This window comes from Marmota marmota, unplaced genomic scaffold (assembly GCF_001458135.2).
Source record: "Marmota marmota marmota unplaced genomic scaffold, marMar, whole genome shotgun sequence".
Classification (NCBI taxonomy): domain Eukaryota; kingdom Metazoa; phylum Chordata; class Mammalia; order Rodentia; family Sciuridae; genus Marmota; species Marmota marmota.
In genome coordinates, this window is record NW_025999900.1 from 54079013 (window position 1) to 54096795 (window position 17783).

Below are 17783 nucleotides of genomic sequence, written 5' to 3' on the forward strand. Positions count from 1 at the left end.
TCCAGAAGACTGAATGGAAACAAGTGACACAGGCAGGGAGGCCAGATGGGAGGCAGCTACCTAGTCCAGAGGAGAGAGGATAGCTTAAAGAATAGTTGTGGGGCCAGGTGCGGTGGTGTAAGCCTGTAATCCCAGTGACTCCAGAGGCTGAGGCAGGAGGGTTGCAAGTTTGAGACCAGCCTCATCAATTTAGTGAGGCCCTAAGTGACTTAGCAAGACCCTGTCTCAAAACAAAAACAATTTTAAAAGGGCAGGGGATATGGCTTAGTGGTTAAGTGCCTCTGGGTTAAATCCCCAGTACTCCCTAACCCCCCAAAATAGAAAAGCTGTACGATTGAGTGAAACCTTTCAAGTCTCAGTTTAGATGTCAGGGTGCTGGGAAGACTTTCCTAACTTCCTAACTTGGGAGTTCTGGGTTAGGCACCTTTCTCCTAACGGATCCTACAGCATCACAGACATCCCCCAAAACAGCTCTTAACATCAGTCTCTGTAGATTCACTCAACAAATTCATCAAGGCCTACAATGAGGGGACATGTGCATGGTGTTGGGAATACAGTGGTTAAGACAGGAAGAGTGTCTGTCCCTGTGCATCACTGTGGACCTTACGTGCAATGGGGGATGCAGATAACTAACAAACAAATGAATATGCAAAGTCAGGTGTGTTAGATGTTATGAAAAAGGATAAAACAGGATAAGGATAAAACAGGAGTAAGGGATAAATATAGACAGATAATATTGGAGGAGGGTGACACAGGGTAATCAGAGACAGCCTCTGAAGATGATCACATCTGAATGTGATTATAATGAGAGGAAGGAGGCAGGAGAAGAGATGGGGAAACAAACATTCCAGGCAGAAAGAAGCAAGTACACCATCCCCAGGGGTGAAACATGCTCACAGCCCAGCAAGGATACTAGTGTGGATAGAACAGAGTGAGCAAGGAGGAGGGTCAGTAAACAAGGTCAGAGCCAGGCAAGGGCCACATCGCGTCCAGCATGGTACACATGGTAAGTTAGATGGAATGCCAATGGAGAGGTTTAGGAAGAGTGAGGGGATCCGACACACATTAAACTCAGATCATTCAGGTTGAGTTATGGAAAATAAGCTAGAGGCAGGGGAGGCACAGAAACAGCGAGTCAGAAGCTACTCCAGTGCCCCAGAGGAGAAACAATGGTGGCTGATATAAAGTTGTTAGCAGAGGAGGTGGTACACACGGTCAGATTTCAGATCTGTTTTGAAGGTAGAGCAGCTGGGCTTATTGATGAATGGGATGTGGTATGAAAAGAACTAAGAATCCAGTTTGACTCCTGAGTTTGGAGTCTGAGCAAGTAGCTGTGTTTAGTGTGCTGTCACTTGTCAACATAAGAAACAGGTCTGGGGCAGGAAGCGGACAAGAGATGAAGAGGTCTTGTTTTAAACAGAGCAAACTGATGAGCCTCATGGGTACCCAGAGGGACATGTCAAGTAGGCAGTGGGATGTGGAGAGAAAACGCAGGGAAAAGGCAGGACTCGAGGTAAAATCTGATGCACTGCTGGTAGGTAAGCCTGAGACCAGGTGATAAGGCCTAAAGGAGGAGAGAGGGACAGGAGTCTCAGCACTCACCCAGCAAAGTGGCTGAGAAGAAACGGCCTGGAGGGAGGAAACCCAGGAGCAGTGCTCAGGGCTGCAGGATGTAGTGGGAGAGAACTTCCGAAATGACCACTGGGTGACGGTCATCTGACCATGACAAGCATGTCACTAGAGTGGTGGCCCAGGGAGACAGGGTGAAAGGAAGGGGAGAACAAATATGCACAACTCTTTAAAAGAAGTCGCTATAAAGAAAAGCAAGGACACCTGCTGAGACTAGAGGGGAGGGTAGAGTGAAGGACACGTGGAACACCACGGCATGTTTGTTCTCTCATGGGAACATCCAGCAGACAGGGAGACCCACATGGGCTACTAAAAACATACACCAGGAAGAAGGGGCATAAATTGTTAAAATGGTTTGAAAAGCTGAGTAATCTTTACCTAAAATGCTGACCAGAGCAGTGATTTTTTAAAAAGGATAATATTCCATTTTTTAGCTTCTGAGAATAGAATGGTTCAAATAACTTGTAGAAAGAAATCTCTGAGGAATAACTAATTAATAGAAGTTGGTCCAAAACCAAACTTAGATATAGGAGATGTCATTTTAATATACAACATAAATAAAGAGCTTTTAAAAAGTGTCAGAAAAAGCTGTGATTTGGTAAAATTTGCCTTTTTAAGCAACACTATAAGGTTCAAAATTAAAATTCCTAAATTTTATTATTTTCTACAATTTCTATGAGCAGAAGATACTCACAAGTTACACTGGTTTAATCTGTAAAATTTGTGTCGAGCGACACACAGTCTCCATACATATTTTGCTGTTTCCATGTCTTCCTGGCAAACAAAATATACATAAAGTAGCATGAAAGCACACACGACTTGATACTTTTAACGCAGAGTTTGTCTGAGGACAAGACACTTTTGGGTGACACTATGTTAAAGTCACTTTCCACACACTCTGGTTCTTTCATTTTCTAACACTATGCCTATCATATGAATGCTAAAGTAGGATTTAAATGACGTGAAGACAAAAAAAAATATATCTTTTGTAACAGTGTAAGTCTGGTATTAAACCGCTTCAAAATGACTTGGAAATTTAAAACTTATAAAAATATCAACTTTCACTCTTGACAAATATATTCAAAGACTTTTTATAAAAATATTTGTTTCAGTGACTAAACATTGCCTTTGTCATGAATGCATAAATAAATAGCTGTTAAATAACAGATCTGAAGAGCCACTCATTTTTGTCCGTGGATTCAGATACTGGTCTTTACTTTCTCACTTGCTTAGTCTCAAAGATCAGGAGGATCAGACAGTACTTACTTATTCAAAAACTCATTTACTCAAAAATATTTACCGAGCAACTACTTTTTGCCAAGTGTCACCTTGTAAAATACTATGTTATAAAACTTTATAATGGCTTATAAAATTATGAAATAGTATAATTTTAATACTACCCTCCCCTCCAAACACACAAAAGCCCACAGAGATGCTAACTTATTAACTTTCAGGAGAAGTGTTCCATGAAGAGTGAAGTGTTCTGTTTACTCACAGTTTGAAACTGGATGGTCTCCTCTTTATTTGCCAGCTCTAATGCAAAAAAGGACTTGTTGTGGGACATGTTAGCAATGTCCTGCCACCTGCAGAACAGAGAAGAGCAATGTGAGTATGTGTATACTAGGAGAAAGAACATATGACCTTTTTCTTTTTCTTAAAGCTTGATGCATAACTTAGTATTTGTTAATCATTTTTGAAAGAAAATAATTATTTTCATCAGCTAGCATGCATTTTCTAATTGAAGTGACAGCAATTATAAAGTAAATACCTGTACACTAAGTGAAGGAAAAGAGTATTTAAAAGATATACGTCAAAAACGTACTTAAGGCCACTGAATTATATGCTTAAGATTACTAAAGTGGTAAATTTCATATTCTGTAAAAATTAACTAAATAAAAAAGGTAGAGTATATTATCCTCATTTGCTAGATTAGCTTGATGATCAATGATCCCTATGTTAGCTAGCTGCCAGTGCCTCAACATTTTAAAGGGTGCCCATTACAACGATGCCAGAACAAATATTAACTTGCATTGGCTTCTAGAGATACTAAAATTAGATACTAAATTAGTAAGATACACTGCTTCCAAAGAGCTCTTTTAGAAGGTGGGGTGTCAACATATACAACATAAAAGCAAATAAGTCCTGTTAAGAGCTATAGGTAAACAGGATGAAATAAGGCACAAAAGCCGAGAGGACCGCTCTGAAAACCATCAGGTTGACATTGAAGTGCAAAGAACTAAGGAGTGAACTATTCTGGGTATATTCACTAGGACACAAAATTCTATCTTGAACTTTCTAAATTTTATCATACTTAGCTTTTATATATTAGTATTTGATTTTATTAGATAGCTGGGTACTTTTATAAAAGGGATAAATAGCTCTGGAACAAAATGGGTTTGGGGGTGGGGGTTAGGATACTGGGGATTTGACTCAGAGAAACTCAGCCACTGAGCCACATCCCCAGCCCTATTTTGTATTTTATTTACAGACAGGGTCTGAGTTGCTTAGCACCTCACTTTTGCTGAGGCTGGCTTTGAATTCAGGATCCTCCTGCCTCAGCCTCCCGAGCCACTGGGATTACAGGTGTGCACCACCACAACCTGCTGGAATAAAATGTTTTAACCTACTTTATTGACTTCACTATAACAGATTGAATATATGTCCCCTGAGCTACTTGAAATAAGTGTTTCAGACTCTGGAGTTTTTCTGTTTTAAGCTACTTTATAAAAACAAAATTTGCATAGACTGACAGCTGAGAATCCCCAATCTGAAAATTCAAAATATAAAATGTTCCAATATCTGGGAAAAGAATTTTTTTCCCCAGCACTGCAGATGAAACCCACAGCCTGGTCCATGCAAGGGAAGCACCACGGAGCTACATCCCCATCCCCAAAACCTGAAACTTTCTGAAAATCGTGATGTGCTCAAATAGTTTTGGTAGTTGCATTACAGATGATCAAACCTGTACTGGATTTACTTACATAAAATCTATTAAAATTAAAATCAATTTAGTACTGATCCAATGTTTTTTTAAGCCTAAAAATTATTATCATATTAAATAAGATGGTTGAAAACATTCCTATCCAGAGATGAAGACAACCTAGTAGATGCCTCAAGTTTCCATGAGACCCCTTGGGCACCATCAGAGTCCTGCACTTAGGTCCACGTTCCTCTCCCTGTCCCTCAACTCAGCATGCTGGGAAGACTTAATGTAACTGGTTTGAGGAAAAGGTAGAACTACCAGGGGAGCAGCCCCGTCTAGAGCAGTGCAGCGTAGGAGTGGCTGCACCGAGCCAGGTCTGTTCTCTGCAGAGAACGTAAGGCCCAAAGACAGTACAGCAAAGGAACGGAAGGGAGAGTATCAGCTTAGGGAAACAATTCTAAAAAGGAAAAACTAGTTCAAGACAAAATAAAATAAAATTTGAATAACTTGTGTTGGCAGGGAATAGTACGGGGTTAAGAGGAATAAAGGGAGATACGAAAAAAGGAACTGTTTAATCCAGTGGCCAGGCTAAAAGTGGAGAGTATCAGTTCTAGTCTTGGTTAGGCCAGTTAATAACTTGACTTTTCTAAGCTTCAATTATCCCACATGCAAAGTGATAATAATACCTGTTGCTCAGAGTTGTTACAAAGATTAATGTGAATATTCAGCATAGCACCTGGCTCATGATAAACTGCACATGATAAAAGGCAGACACAAAGGAACCAAAATCTGAAGTGGCAGAATCTGTTTCAAGCTACTTTATAAAAATAATATTAACTTAATTTTTTCATCAAGATAGACTCTCAGAGTAAAATACTTCTATGAAATAACATTGAGTTTTTTAAAATTACAGATTTTAAAGAGTTATAATGTAGGTATTGAACAACATAACACATTTTACTTTGTTTAAGATATAAATTGGAACACAGAATACCAGGAATTAACCATAATTTCATTCATTACTCAGAAATTACATACCACAGTTAGGTGTGGTGGCACACACCTATAATCCCAGCTGCTTGGGAGGCTGAGGCAGGAGGATCACAAGTTCAAAGCCAGCCTCAACAACTTATTAAGGCCCTAAGCAACTTAGCAAGATACTGTCTCAAAATAAAAAATAAAAAGGGCTGGGGATGTGGCTTAGTGGTTGAGTGCCCTTGAGTGCCAAAAAAAAAAAAAAAAATTACACATCACTATTATAGCTACTATAGACATCCATTCTGTCTTTCCTACTACATATAATCCAAGATTTCCACAAATATAACATTTTTATAATCTGGTGGGGGAGGGGGAATCAATATCACAAAAGTAATTGAAATTTGCTGAGATGTTGGTATTTTAGAAATTTTGTTACATAACTAGAGTCAAAAGAAAGGTCTAAATTTTCCATAACAAATAGCCCTAGAAATCAGCTCAAATGAAAAATTCACACCAAAACAAAGAATGGCCCCCACATAGCAAGAAAAGGGTCACATTTTTTAAGCATTTTATAAGTTAAGTGATCTTGGTGCTGGGGTGTTGTTCAGTGGTTGAGATGCCCCCAGCATGTAAGAAGCCTGGGTTCCATCCCCAGCATCATGGGGAGAAAAAAACTAGTTCATCATTATAAACACTTTTTTCTGCACATTTTTAAAATATATATATATATTTTTAGTTGTGAATGAACCTTTATTTTTATTTATCTATATGCAGTGTTGGGAATCAAACCCAGGACCTCACACATGCTAGGCAAGCGCTCTACCACTGAGCCACAACCCCAGCCCCTACACATTGGTTTGGAAGAGAGTGGTATATTAATGAACCACTACATTCAGGTGGTATCTCACTCTAGGAAGGGAATATTTCCATTTTCTAATAAGACCATGGGAGAGACTTGTAATCTTTTAAACAACTCTAAGTACTAAAAAAAGAAAACCCACCAATGGGAGCCACAGAATACACATTTTCTTATCTTACAGAGATAAGAAAAATACCTAAATATCACAGGAGGCCTTCCGTTCTTGTGTTTCACAAAGATACCTTCAAGACATGCTCCAATGGCTATGTCACTCCCTTGGCTGTCCTAAAAGGGGAGAACAGAGAAAAACTCAGGAATCAGATACATAAGATTGCAACAACTACACTCAGTTCCCTAAACTTGTTGCCCAGATATAAAATGTTCCAAAAATCTACAAAATAATTCTTCAGAAGGAAAACAATCTAAATAATATAAATATTATATCCTATGAATACATATGAAAACTGAAAGAATTTGTACTCTTTTTTCCCCCCAATATTCAGCATTAAACTAATTATTTATTTCCTTTTTTGGCATCTACAACGTTAGCTGGCAATATAAACAGAAATGGTATAGAAGTGCCAACAGTAGAGATATTATATTTACAAAAGGGTTTGCTATTTCAAAAAGGTGAAGAAAATGAAGAGATGTAGGATGTAATAATTAAGAGAGAGGATAAGACAGAATGGTAGTAAAGAGTAAAAGGAAGAGTGGAAGAGAGCAACAGTAGAATTTGACTATTAGGGAAAGAAAAGAGAAGAAGATAATCAAGGGAATTAGGAGAAAAATAATATGAAACAAAACAAAAACTAAAACCAAGGTATACTAATCAAAAACCCTAGTCCTTAAAAAAGAGTCAAGAAAATAGCTACCTTCAAGAAATGCTAGAAATGAGAAGATTGAGACAAATATATATATGTATAAATGTCCATGGGCTGTTCAGCATACAAAAATTAAAAACCAAAAAGAAAAAAAAAAGGTTCTTGATGGGATATTTCCTGCTTTTTAAAATGCCTGTTAAATTTGATTGGATGTTGAACATGTTGAATTTTACTGGATTCTGCTGTATTTCTTACAAGAGTGTTGGATTTTGTCCTCAGATCTTCTGAGGCTTGTTGTAAGCCAAGAGCAGTCTTACTATAGGATTAATTACCTACACTATTGAGATATGACTGTTCTTCTCTCTGATGCCTTTTATATTAGATCTTCCATTCTGTGGAATTTTCTACAACTCCCAGAACTTCAGGAATTCTAAGAAGTTCTTTTGGTGATTCTTTTCCAGGCCTAATTGTGTTTTATTCCATGTATGTGCAGACAGAACTCAGCCAAAGCCTCTTGAAGGCCCCTGTAAAAATCTCCAGAGTTCTTTGTGGAGCTCCCTCTTTTCAGAACTCCATCCTGCAAATTTCTGGCACTCTGGCCTCATTTGTATTCTGCTTTATTTCTCTTCAACTCAGCAAGACTCTCAGTTTGAGTATCCCTCTCTGTACTATAGTCTGAAAACTGCCTCCAGGCTGGGGAAATTGTAGAGCTAGCTTCATTTGTAGCTTTTCTTTCAGAGATCACAGTCTCGTGCTGCTTCAAGTACAAGGTCTGAAAATAATCATTTCATACATTTTGTGAAATTTTCCATATATTTTTGGAGAGAGGCAACTCCTATAGCAGTTGGTCTTTCACAAAAGCCTGATTTATTCTTTTTTAATTCCTGCATAGTATTCTTCTACATTTTATTTCATCTTTTTTCAATGATTTACTCTGTCAAGGATCAGCCAAGAGACAGGACAGTAATTTGAAAAGGAAATGTTTACTAAAACACACAGTAATTTGAACAGGGATGTTTAATAAAAAGAAATATGAACTAGGAGTAAGAGATTAACTATGGAAGGGATAGAAAGCAGTACTTATTACAAGAATAGCATAGAGAGAGCAGCCGCTATCTCTAGTGTACAGTACCCATCTAAGAAATAAATCTGGAAGAGTCCCCTCCCTTCTGGAGCTGGGATCTGAAATTTGAGAAGTCATGGTGGCCATGACCAATGAAATGGTAGAGAGGTCCAATGAGCTGCTGTAAGCCAAACCTAGCAAGGAGGGAACTACTCACTTTTTGAGGTGATGGTGAAATTTTCAGGAGGAAAATTCCTGAGAATTCATTGAGCAACTGGGGATGTGCCAGTAGAATGTACCAGGAAGCTGCCCTGGGGTGAGCTGTGAAACTCACTGGCAAACTGTTTCAGGGATGTGGAAGCTATTCACAGAGGGCCATGACAGTCGTTGGGGATGAGAACCACTAGATGTACCCACAAATGCCACTGTCAGCCACACAGTTGAACCAAGAAGAAAACAAGCATGCTAGATTCTAGGAAGAGAAAGCCCTGTCTCCTTCAGCATCTTCCCTAGGACCCTCTACTGACAAAACTTCCAATCATGTCCACTTATCAAAACAGAATTGCTTAGAGTCCAGCTCCATTATGGCAGAGCAAGAAGAAAATGGTGGATTTGGATCGAAAGGCAATACATTAATAACTAATATCATATGCATTTCCATTTTTCCAATTTTTTCTATGATTATTAAAAGCAAAATTTCTTAATTGAATTTTTCTTAACATTTTCATTTTTTCCTTAGCAAAGAAGCAACACAATAATAAAGAAAAAACTCTTTAAGTTTCTTTTTCTTTTCTTGGGGGGGTGCGGGCGTGTACTGAGGACTGAACTCAGGGGCACTCAACCTCTGAGCCACATCCCCAGCCCTATTTTGTATTTTATTTAAAAACAGGGTCTCACCAAGTTGCTTAGCACCTCACCGTTTCTGAGGGTGGCTTTGAACTCGTGATCCTCCTGCCTCAGCCTCCTGAGCTGCAAGGATTACAGATGTGTGCCACCCTGCCTGGCTTTCTTAAAATTTAAAAAGCTCAAAGTACAAGCTGCAAAATGGGACTGTTTTCTCACAAAATTTTGTTCACAAAGGCCTTAGCTTTTAAACTTTCCAACCTTTGGTACATCAGGGCATCCTCAAGCTTCCTCACTGTTTTCTCATATTGCTAAGCCTAATTTTAGAGAGCCCCAGACACCATGCCACACTGACCTTGGCAGGGTAGCTCTCTTCTCCATAGCCATCCATTCTCTCTACCTCCTGCATGTACAGCATTTCAGCATCAGGAGCCGTGAGCCCTCTGCAACCCAAAAGATGTTAGTAAGATTGTTCATAAAATGGAAAAAATTTAAATAACACTATTCTTAAAAATTACACATCAATTTGGTATAAAACATTATAAATATTTCAAGCTTTTAAGCATCTGTAATTGGTTACATAGCTCTTTTTCAATATTTACCAAAAATTGGTGCCTGTAAAGCACTACACTAAACGCTAAGAGTGAGTAAGTTACACAAGATCCTATTCCTTATATTGTAGGAAGGCAAGAAATGAAACAGCCCCTAAAACATTTTCAAGTGAAAGCTATTTTTTTTTTCCTAAACCAACAAGTAAGTGCTTAATTCCCCAAATTGTCAGGCATTACTAAGAATCATGTACTAACTGCCAAATGATAAATGGAAGGTAGAAGGGCATGAGGAAGTAGGTGGAAATCTCTTTCCGCTCAGATGATTGGGGCACTATGAGGATGGCAAGCGGTGCGGGAAGGAGGAGGCTCAAATGCATGGAGACTCTCCTCTCCAGGTTCATCTACTGCTCCCCCATACACCCCACATTGCAGCCATTCCAACTCTGCATTTCTTTGAATGCACCACGTTCCGTCACATTTATGGACTTCTATACATGTTAATCCCCCTTTCTGGTATATCTGTCACCCACAAGTGAACGTGGCCAACCCCTAATATCTTTCACTCCTCAGTGCATGTATCACTCTCTGTCACCTTGTGGAACTCCCCAATGCCCACCCTTGCCCTGTGCAGTCCCAATACATTCTGCCCACAACCCTCCCACTGCATCCATTATTTTATTATATGACTATAATTACTGTTTTACTATAATTACCATTACAATGGGTTTTCCTGCCCATCCCTTAAATTGTCAGGCTGGGAATGCACTATTGGGAGACAGGAAATTATTCTATTTATCTTTCAGCCACAACATCCAATACTGTGCATCATACAGAGTAAGAATACTAATGAGCTCCTAAACACTGTCTTTTAAGGAAATGCACAAGTGAGTGAATTAAAGTGACAAAAGGCAGGGCAACGTGTGCCTGAGGGATCGATTATGCAAGGAAAGAAATGGTTTGAACAGCAGAAGGTAGAGTTGAAAAAGTGCAGGATTTAGCCAACTTATGAGAGCAAGGAAGTACCATGAGCACATGGGAGGGGGTGCGGAGAGATAGGAGGGCAGTGTTATTATAGGAAGACTAATCTTTTGTGAGAGATTGAAGTAGAGAGAGTAGAGGTAAAATGTTATTTTATTTGGAAAGAAATAAACAATGTTATAATCAGAACTCTACCATATGTAGAGTCCTAACTCATTTTTGAGACAAATAGTAAATAGTAAAGAATTTATTGAATATGAAGTACCAGGAAGTATGTGGTATTTGCCTTAAAATAAGAGCCAGCATTCTCTAGAAGAGGCAACATAGAGATTCACCATCCAAGAAATTCAGAATCCACTAGCACAGAGGTACAAAGAGGCATAGTCAGAGTATAAGCCCCAGGGCACTCATGGGGGCTCCCCGGAGGACAAAAATACTGCAGGAGAAAGTCTGCAGGAGAAAACTTGAAATACTACTCCTAAAATACTACTACCAAGGCAAATAACTTCATACTTCTTGAATCGAAAAGCAAACAAATCCCCCTAATCTTGCACTAACATATACAGGCTTAGGTTACCAACCTTTTTTAATGTATGGGCTGACAAATTGGCTTCCTTCAAATGACTGGCTGCTTTCATCTACCTCAGTTTCCTCAATGGTTTAAAACATGAATAATAAATAATAAATTCAAATGGGTAAGCATACTTGGCACATACAGTGTTATGTAAAAGTTGGTTACTTATAATAGCACCAATAGCAGGAAAAGTTTCAAATTGAATGTATCAATGCAAATTTTTAAATTTAAACAGGCATTAATTCCACACAATTTCCTGTCTTATTTATTAGTTTTACCTGTATTTTTGATGTAGTAAGGCCACTTTTTGGGTTGCTTCTTCCAATACTTTTTCATCTTGTAACCATCCCTGAAGAAAACACACAGCTGTTAAATATGTAAATTTCTTCAGAAAAATCATTGCTACCATCATTGGCTCTTTTCACTTCAGGCAAACTGTGACTGGTATTAATATTTGAGAGCTGTGCTATGTATACAATCACAATCTTTCTAAGGAATTAAATGGCTTCTGCTCAAGAGCCAAAAAAACTTGCCCTCCTTCTCAGTTCAGACCAAAGAAAGTTTTAGCTGAATTATTTCAGCAAGGTAACATCAGGCAGCCAGTTCTGAGTCCAGTGCAAAAACTTCTTGTACATTCTGTGGTTGGGTGTGCAGACACTCAGAAGAAGGACACACCACCTCCCTTAATTGTTCCAATAAGAGTTTTCATGTCACTTCCATTAGAAGTGACATTTCAACATTAACTTTATAAGGTTTCAAGTCTTCAGTGAGAAGCAAAACTTCTGCATGGTTCTCAGAAACTGAAAACAAAACTCCTTAGACTCACATCCAAATACAAAACACATTTTTCTGGGCACAATGCACTGACTACAGCCCTTTCAGTTTCTGTGAGTTTACAAGGACCAAGAAGACTCCAACATGAAAAGGAATGACACCTTGAAAGATGCTGATTTTTGATGCTATTCCTGCCTCATAAGTCTACCTAATGGACTTAATTTCAGGGATTATTAAGGGTATAGAATAAACTGTTTATATAAAGGCCCAGGGCCAAAAGAAGTCTTACCACAGGAAACAAGGCAAATTTTTGAAGAAAGTCCTGGGATTCATACTGATCAAAATCACCAAAATCAGCTATAAAAAATGACAAAAAATTCACATGTTGATAAACTTAATTTGTATAGCAAAACATACACAAGAAAATACAACATGCAGTATACAAATAAATGGTGTAATTATGATTCAGAAGTCATATTTGTCTGATAGCCATAATAAGACTGTGTTTTTACAGTATCTTTTTAAAATATTCATTAGATGGATTCATGTGTCTCGACTTGGAAAATGCCTGTGCATTAAGAAAAAAAGTTAGAAACTACATATAATATGCTCTGATTTTCATAACTAAAAACCAAACAAAACCTTCCCTGTAATGGCATATGCTTTCCTCTGCACAGAAAAGTGTCAGGAAGAAACCGAACTGGAGAATGGAATTAGATCACCTAATCATCTATATGTTATAGCAACATGTATTTGTTTTATTTTTATTTTTATTTTTTGTGGTGCTGAAGATAAAAACCAAGGCCTCATGCATGCTAGGCAAGCTCTTCTAACAGTTACATCTGCAGCCCAAATATAATTTTAATTTTTTAAGTATAAGGGATTGAACCCAGGGACACTTAGCCTCTGAGACACATTCCCAGTGTTTAGTTTTGTTTTTTTTTTTTTGTTTTGTTTTGTTATGTATATAATCACATTATCACATTGGGTTTTTTTGGTGGGGGTAGGGCAGAGTTGTCTTTAATTTTGACACAGGGTCTCACTAAGTTGCTTAGAGACTCAATAAGTTGCTGAGACTGGCTTTGAACTTGCGATCCCCCTGCCTCAGCCTGTCAAGCTGCTGGGATTACAGGAATGCACCCCTGCACCGGGCTTCCAAAAGTAATTCTTAAAGTCAAGATGATATTTAAAATTCAAAGTAGTTTGAAAAGGAACATGGCTCTAGGTGTATCTAGCAAGTGTCTATCTAAAGATGACAAGTCTCCATGTCTAGTAATATCTGGAGAAATTTTACTGATTCTTTTAATTTTCAGTTCTCCAAGGTAAAATGCCAGTTATCATTTGAAATAACACCCTTTCAGAAACACTGCCATAGTATATACATACATGTAAATGCACATATATTAAACATGTGGAAAATGAAAAAATTAAAAAATGCTTGTGAAAATCATTTCTATTGTGGCTGATGATGCTCCATAATTTTGTCAATTACTTAAGAAACCAAACAATTGAATATACTTAAAGTAGAAGTGACTATAATCTCATCCACCCATTGCATGATAGATTTACTTCCTAAACTGCTAGCTAGTAGCCAATCAAGTGCTAGAGCTAGATTGATACATAGCATATTAAATGCTCTGGACATATATATGTGTCTCAATTTATTACACTTTTTGCTTTCTTGACATATAACTTGGTTAACTTTCCAGAAGTCTCATATTTTATTGAAGTAATTCAAATTAATTTCTTTCTATAAAGAAGCCCTTAGAGGATAGCATTTATAGTTAACATACAAACACTATAAGACATATACATTCAAATGTATGATGTCACTATAAAAGACGTATACATTCAAATGTATGATATGTCAAGATCATTGTACTGTCATGTGTAACTAATAAAAATAAATAAATAAAAATAAAATAAAAGACGTATACAGAAAGTCAAGTTACTTTAAGAATCCCTTGCTATTTTGTTATAACACATTTTAATCTGATTGAACTACCACATTATTATTAGTTTAATCATTTCATATGCATTATTTACCTTGAACGGCTAAACCTGCTAGCTGAATCGCTTGTTCCAACGTACAAGGAATGTTTCCCTCCAAGATATCTTTCTTCAGCTGCAAGTAATACTGATACCTATGAAAATGTCAATTTTATAAAGTGAATATCAATTTATCTCCAATCAATGCTTTTTACCATAACTTGGTAGAGGAGCATAAATCAGTCAAATAAAACCTTAACCCCAGATGATTTTAAAGAATAACAATGTCCTTGACCATATTTACATTCATATAAAATCTAATTTAATGAGTTATTTATCCCTAACTATAGTTATTTCAAAGCTAAAGTATTTATAAGACAACAGGTCATTTTCTTATGCCTTGTAAGATAGTCCCTACAATTTGTTCTTTCATTGTTGTTGTTTTTGTAGATGGACACAATACCTTTATTTTATTTATTTATTTTTTATGTGGCGCTCTTGGAATGAACCCAGTGTCTCACACTTGCAAGGCAAGCACACCATCACTGACCCACAACCCCTACAATTTATTAATCAATTGCAGGTCTTTTTTTGGTACCAACCAGGGATTGAACCCAGGGGTACTTAACCACTAAGCCGTATCCCCAGGGTCTGGCTAAGTTGCTTAGGACCTTGCTAAAATGCTGAGACTGGTTGTGAACTTGAGATCCTCTTGCCTTGGCCTCCCAAGCCACTGGAATTATAGATGTGTACCACCACGCCCAGCAAAATGGCAGGTCTTTAAAAACTCATAGTAACTCGAAAATATAAGGATTCAGTCAGTTTGGCAGAAGTTCCCCAAGCCTAGAAAGTAAAGACTGAGAAAACTAACTTCTGATATTAATTTTTTTATGAAATCCCAGAATATCTACTGAAATACTTTAATATTCTGTAATGTGTGACTTTTAAGATATAGAGCACCAGTTACCAGCACAAGCTTTAGCGTCAGGCAGACCTAGGTTAAATTCCAGCTCTCTAATTAAGGATTCTGCAAGAATTTGGGCAGGTCATAATCTGTAGATTTAAAATTTTATTTACTTATGTATTTTGGTACTGGGGCTTGAACCCAGGGGTGCTCTAACACTTAGTTACATTCCCAGCCCTTTTTATTTTTTGAGATAGTGTCTCACAAAGTTGCTAAAGCTGCCCTCAAATTTTCAATTCTCCTGAGTCACTGGAATTACAGGCATGTGCCACGATGCCTGGCTTTTAGATTTAAATTTTATTACTGGTAAATGGTACCATTGCCCCTTCACTGGATGACTATATTCAAATAATATATATAAAGGTCTGAACACAAGAAAAGGAACATAGCTGAGACTCCAAGAGTCTCACTTTAAGTTGTGCACTTTAAGTCTCTACCACTTCTCCATTCTAATAAAACTCTAGAGTAAAGATGTATCACTTTTATTTGTTCATTGAACAGGTAATTACTAGGCCTACTATGTGTTCAAGACACCAGAGATACAGTGTTGAGTGATAATCCACCAACTTTACCAGTGCAGTCCTTAGAGCACCCTAATCCAGAATCTCCCCAGGTTGGCTGGCTGTGAAGCACAGTCCAGGTGCAATTCCTGCTGGAAGTCCCCAGAGAGCCCACCCCTTTAATTGCTTCATGTGCAGTCTTATATCATCTTTTTTTATTTTAGCAAGGTTTAAAGTTTCTGTTCTTTGTTATTTTTTTAAGAGTTTCTAATGTTTTTTTTTCTTTAATACCTTTATTCCATTCATTTATTTTTATGTGGTGCTGAGGATTGAACCCAGGGCCCTGCACATGCTAGGCAAGTGCTCTACCGCTGAGCCCCAGTCCCTGAAGTTTCTGTTCTTTGTTATAAAAGAACTTAACCAAAACACCTTCAATTCAAATAGGAAGACTTTAAATCCAACTTTCCCACTTCTGCCTGCTAATGGCAGAACTCACCAATTTCCCTCAGTCAGCAAATATAATATAGGTAGCTCTGGGATCCTTTCAAAGAGGAAAACTTAAACCTTTATATAAAACAGCTGATTTCAAAAGCCCATATGAATGAGACTGTATTTAGGAAAGTCTATCTATTGGACATATTGTCCACAGATTCCACTTTTAAATTCTAGGATTTAGTCTTCTACAGGAAAATTTTCTTAACCTTAATGTTATACATAAATTGCTATTTATAAGAACTGATTCTTCACATATGCTCTAAATTGTTCATTGCTGTTCAATGCCTTTTACATAAACACTCCCTTGAAAATTTAGATGATATACCAGGAAAAACTGTCACTCTTGCAAACAAGTATGCTCCGAACTATGAGCCCAAATAAATCTCTTTGTTAAAACATACCCAGGCTGTGGAAAGTAGCAGAAAAAGGACTATACAGTGACCAATGAGGTTGTTTTTATGAATTCATAAATTTTTAAGTGTATCAATTGTATTTCAATCTATGGACTCAATATTCATTATGATGCCCAAAATTTCCTATTTTTCCTAAATAAAAGCTCCTTCAAGTAAGTTCCTGAGTCTTTTTTTTTTTTTTTTTAGTTTTCGGCGGACACAACATCTTTGTTTGTATGTGGTGCTGAGGATCGAACCCGGGCCGCACGCACGCCAGGCGAGCGCACTACCACTTGAGCCACATCCCCAGACCATCCTGAGTCTTTTTACATCAATGGTCTTGACTTCCCATGGTCTCAGGGTTACCTACACAGGGATTTCACCATCTCCCCTTATAATTCCAATTTCTATCATGGAAAATGGTATTAAAGTCCAAAATCTTGTGCCAGGGTGTTCATGGTATATATTTGTTATTGCTTCCAAGCCTTTTCATGGCCCAGAGCACCAGTCTTTATATTAGAGCTTGTTTATTCATTAATTAGTTTTCTGAAGCTGGGTTCTACAATACTTTCTTTAGAGAAAGCACACAGAAAAAATACTCCCAAATTCCTGCCTGTTCTCAACTGTCTGCTATAGACGGTTCCCCCTAATCACCACCATATGTTTAAGGACTAACCCACCATGTGATGACATTTAGAGATGAGGTCTTTGGTAGATAATTAAGTTTAGATGAAGTATGAGGGTAGGCCCTCTCATGATGAAATTAGAACACAAGAATTTGCTCCTTCTGCCATGTGAGGACCTTCGGTGAAGTTCTGCAAGCTGGGACGCAAGCTCTCATCAGAACCCAACTACACCCAGACCTCCAGACTGGAAAATACACTTCTGTTGTTTAAGTCATGCTGTCTGCTATTTTTTTATGGCAGCTTGAGTGGACTGAAACATATTTGCTGGATATATAATCACTGCCTCATATTTTCTTTCCTTGAGTATTGTTAAATGTTACTTTCACCAAGTTGCTAAGGGCCTTTGCTAAGTTGCTGAGGCTGACTGTGAACTTGTGATTCTCCTGCCTCAGCCTTCAGAGTTGCTAGGATTGTAGGCATGCACCAACACACCCAGCTAAATGTCACTTTTATCTACTGTCATTAAGTATTCTTCTAAACATCTGATACTACCTTATTAATTTTATAAATAACAAAAGTTTCTGCATATTCAGTTTCCACTGATTTTGCAGAATATGTCTTGGTACCGAATACTCTGGGTTGACAGTTTCAAGGTACATACTGTGTACTTCCCCCCCCCCCCAAAAAAAAGTTTTCTTGGGCTGGGGATGTGGCTCAAGCGGTAGCGTGCTCGCTTGGCATGCACGCCGCACTGGGTTCGATCCTCAGCACCACATACAATAAAATAAAGATGCTGAGTCCACCGAAAACTAAAAAAAAAAAAA

The 17783-nt window shown here is 37.9% G+C and overlaps 1 protein-coding gene across 1 annotated transcript in view; it reads right to left on the minus strand.

Moving 5' to 3' along the window:
* The window catches only part of Ptpn21 (protein tyrosine phosphatase non-receptor type 21), a 76471-nt gene that overhangs the window by 28773 nt on the left and 29915 nt on the right, over positions 1 to 17783 (minus strand). Inside the window, exons 4-10 of the mRNA XM_048799526.1 lie at positions 14040 to 14137; positions 12283 to 12350; positions 11498 to 11568; positions 9472 to 9559; positions 6586 to 6674; positions 3125 to 3212; positions 2324 to 2403 (exon numbers count right to left, since the gene is read on the minus strand). Of these exons, the coding sequence (XP_048655483.1) occupies positions 2324 to 2403; positions 3125 to 3212; positions 6586 to 6674; positions 9472 to 9559; positions 11498 to 11568; positions 12283 to 12350; positions 14040 to 14137 (582 nt within the window). The remainder of the gene's footprint in view (positions 1 to 2323; positions 2404 to 3124; positions 3213 to 6585; positions 6675 to 9471; positions 9560 to 11497; positions 11569 to 12282; positions 12351 to 14039; positions 14138 to 17783) is intronic.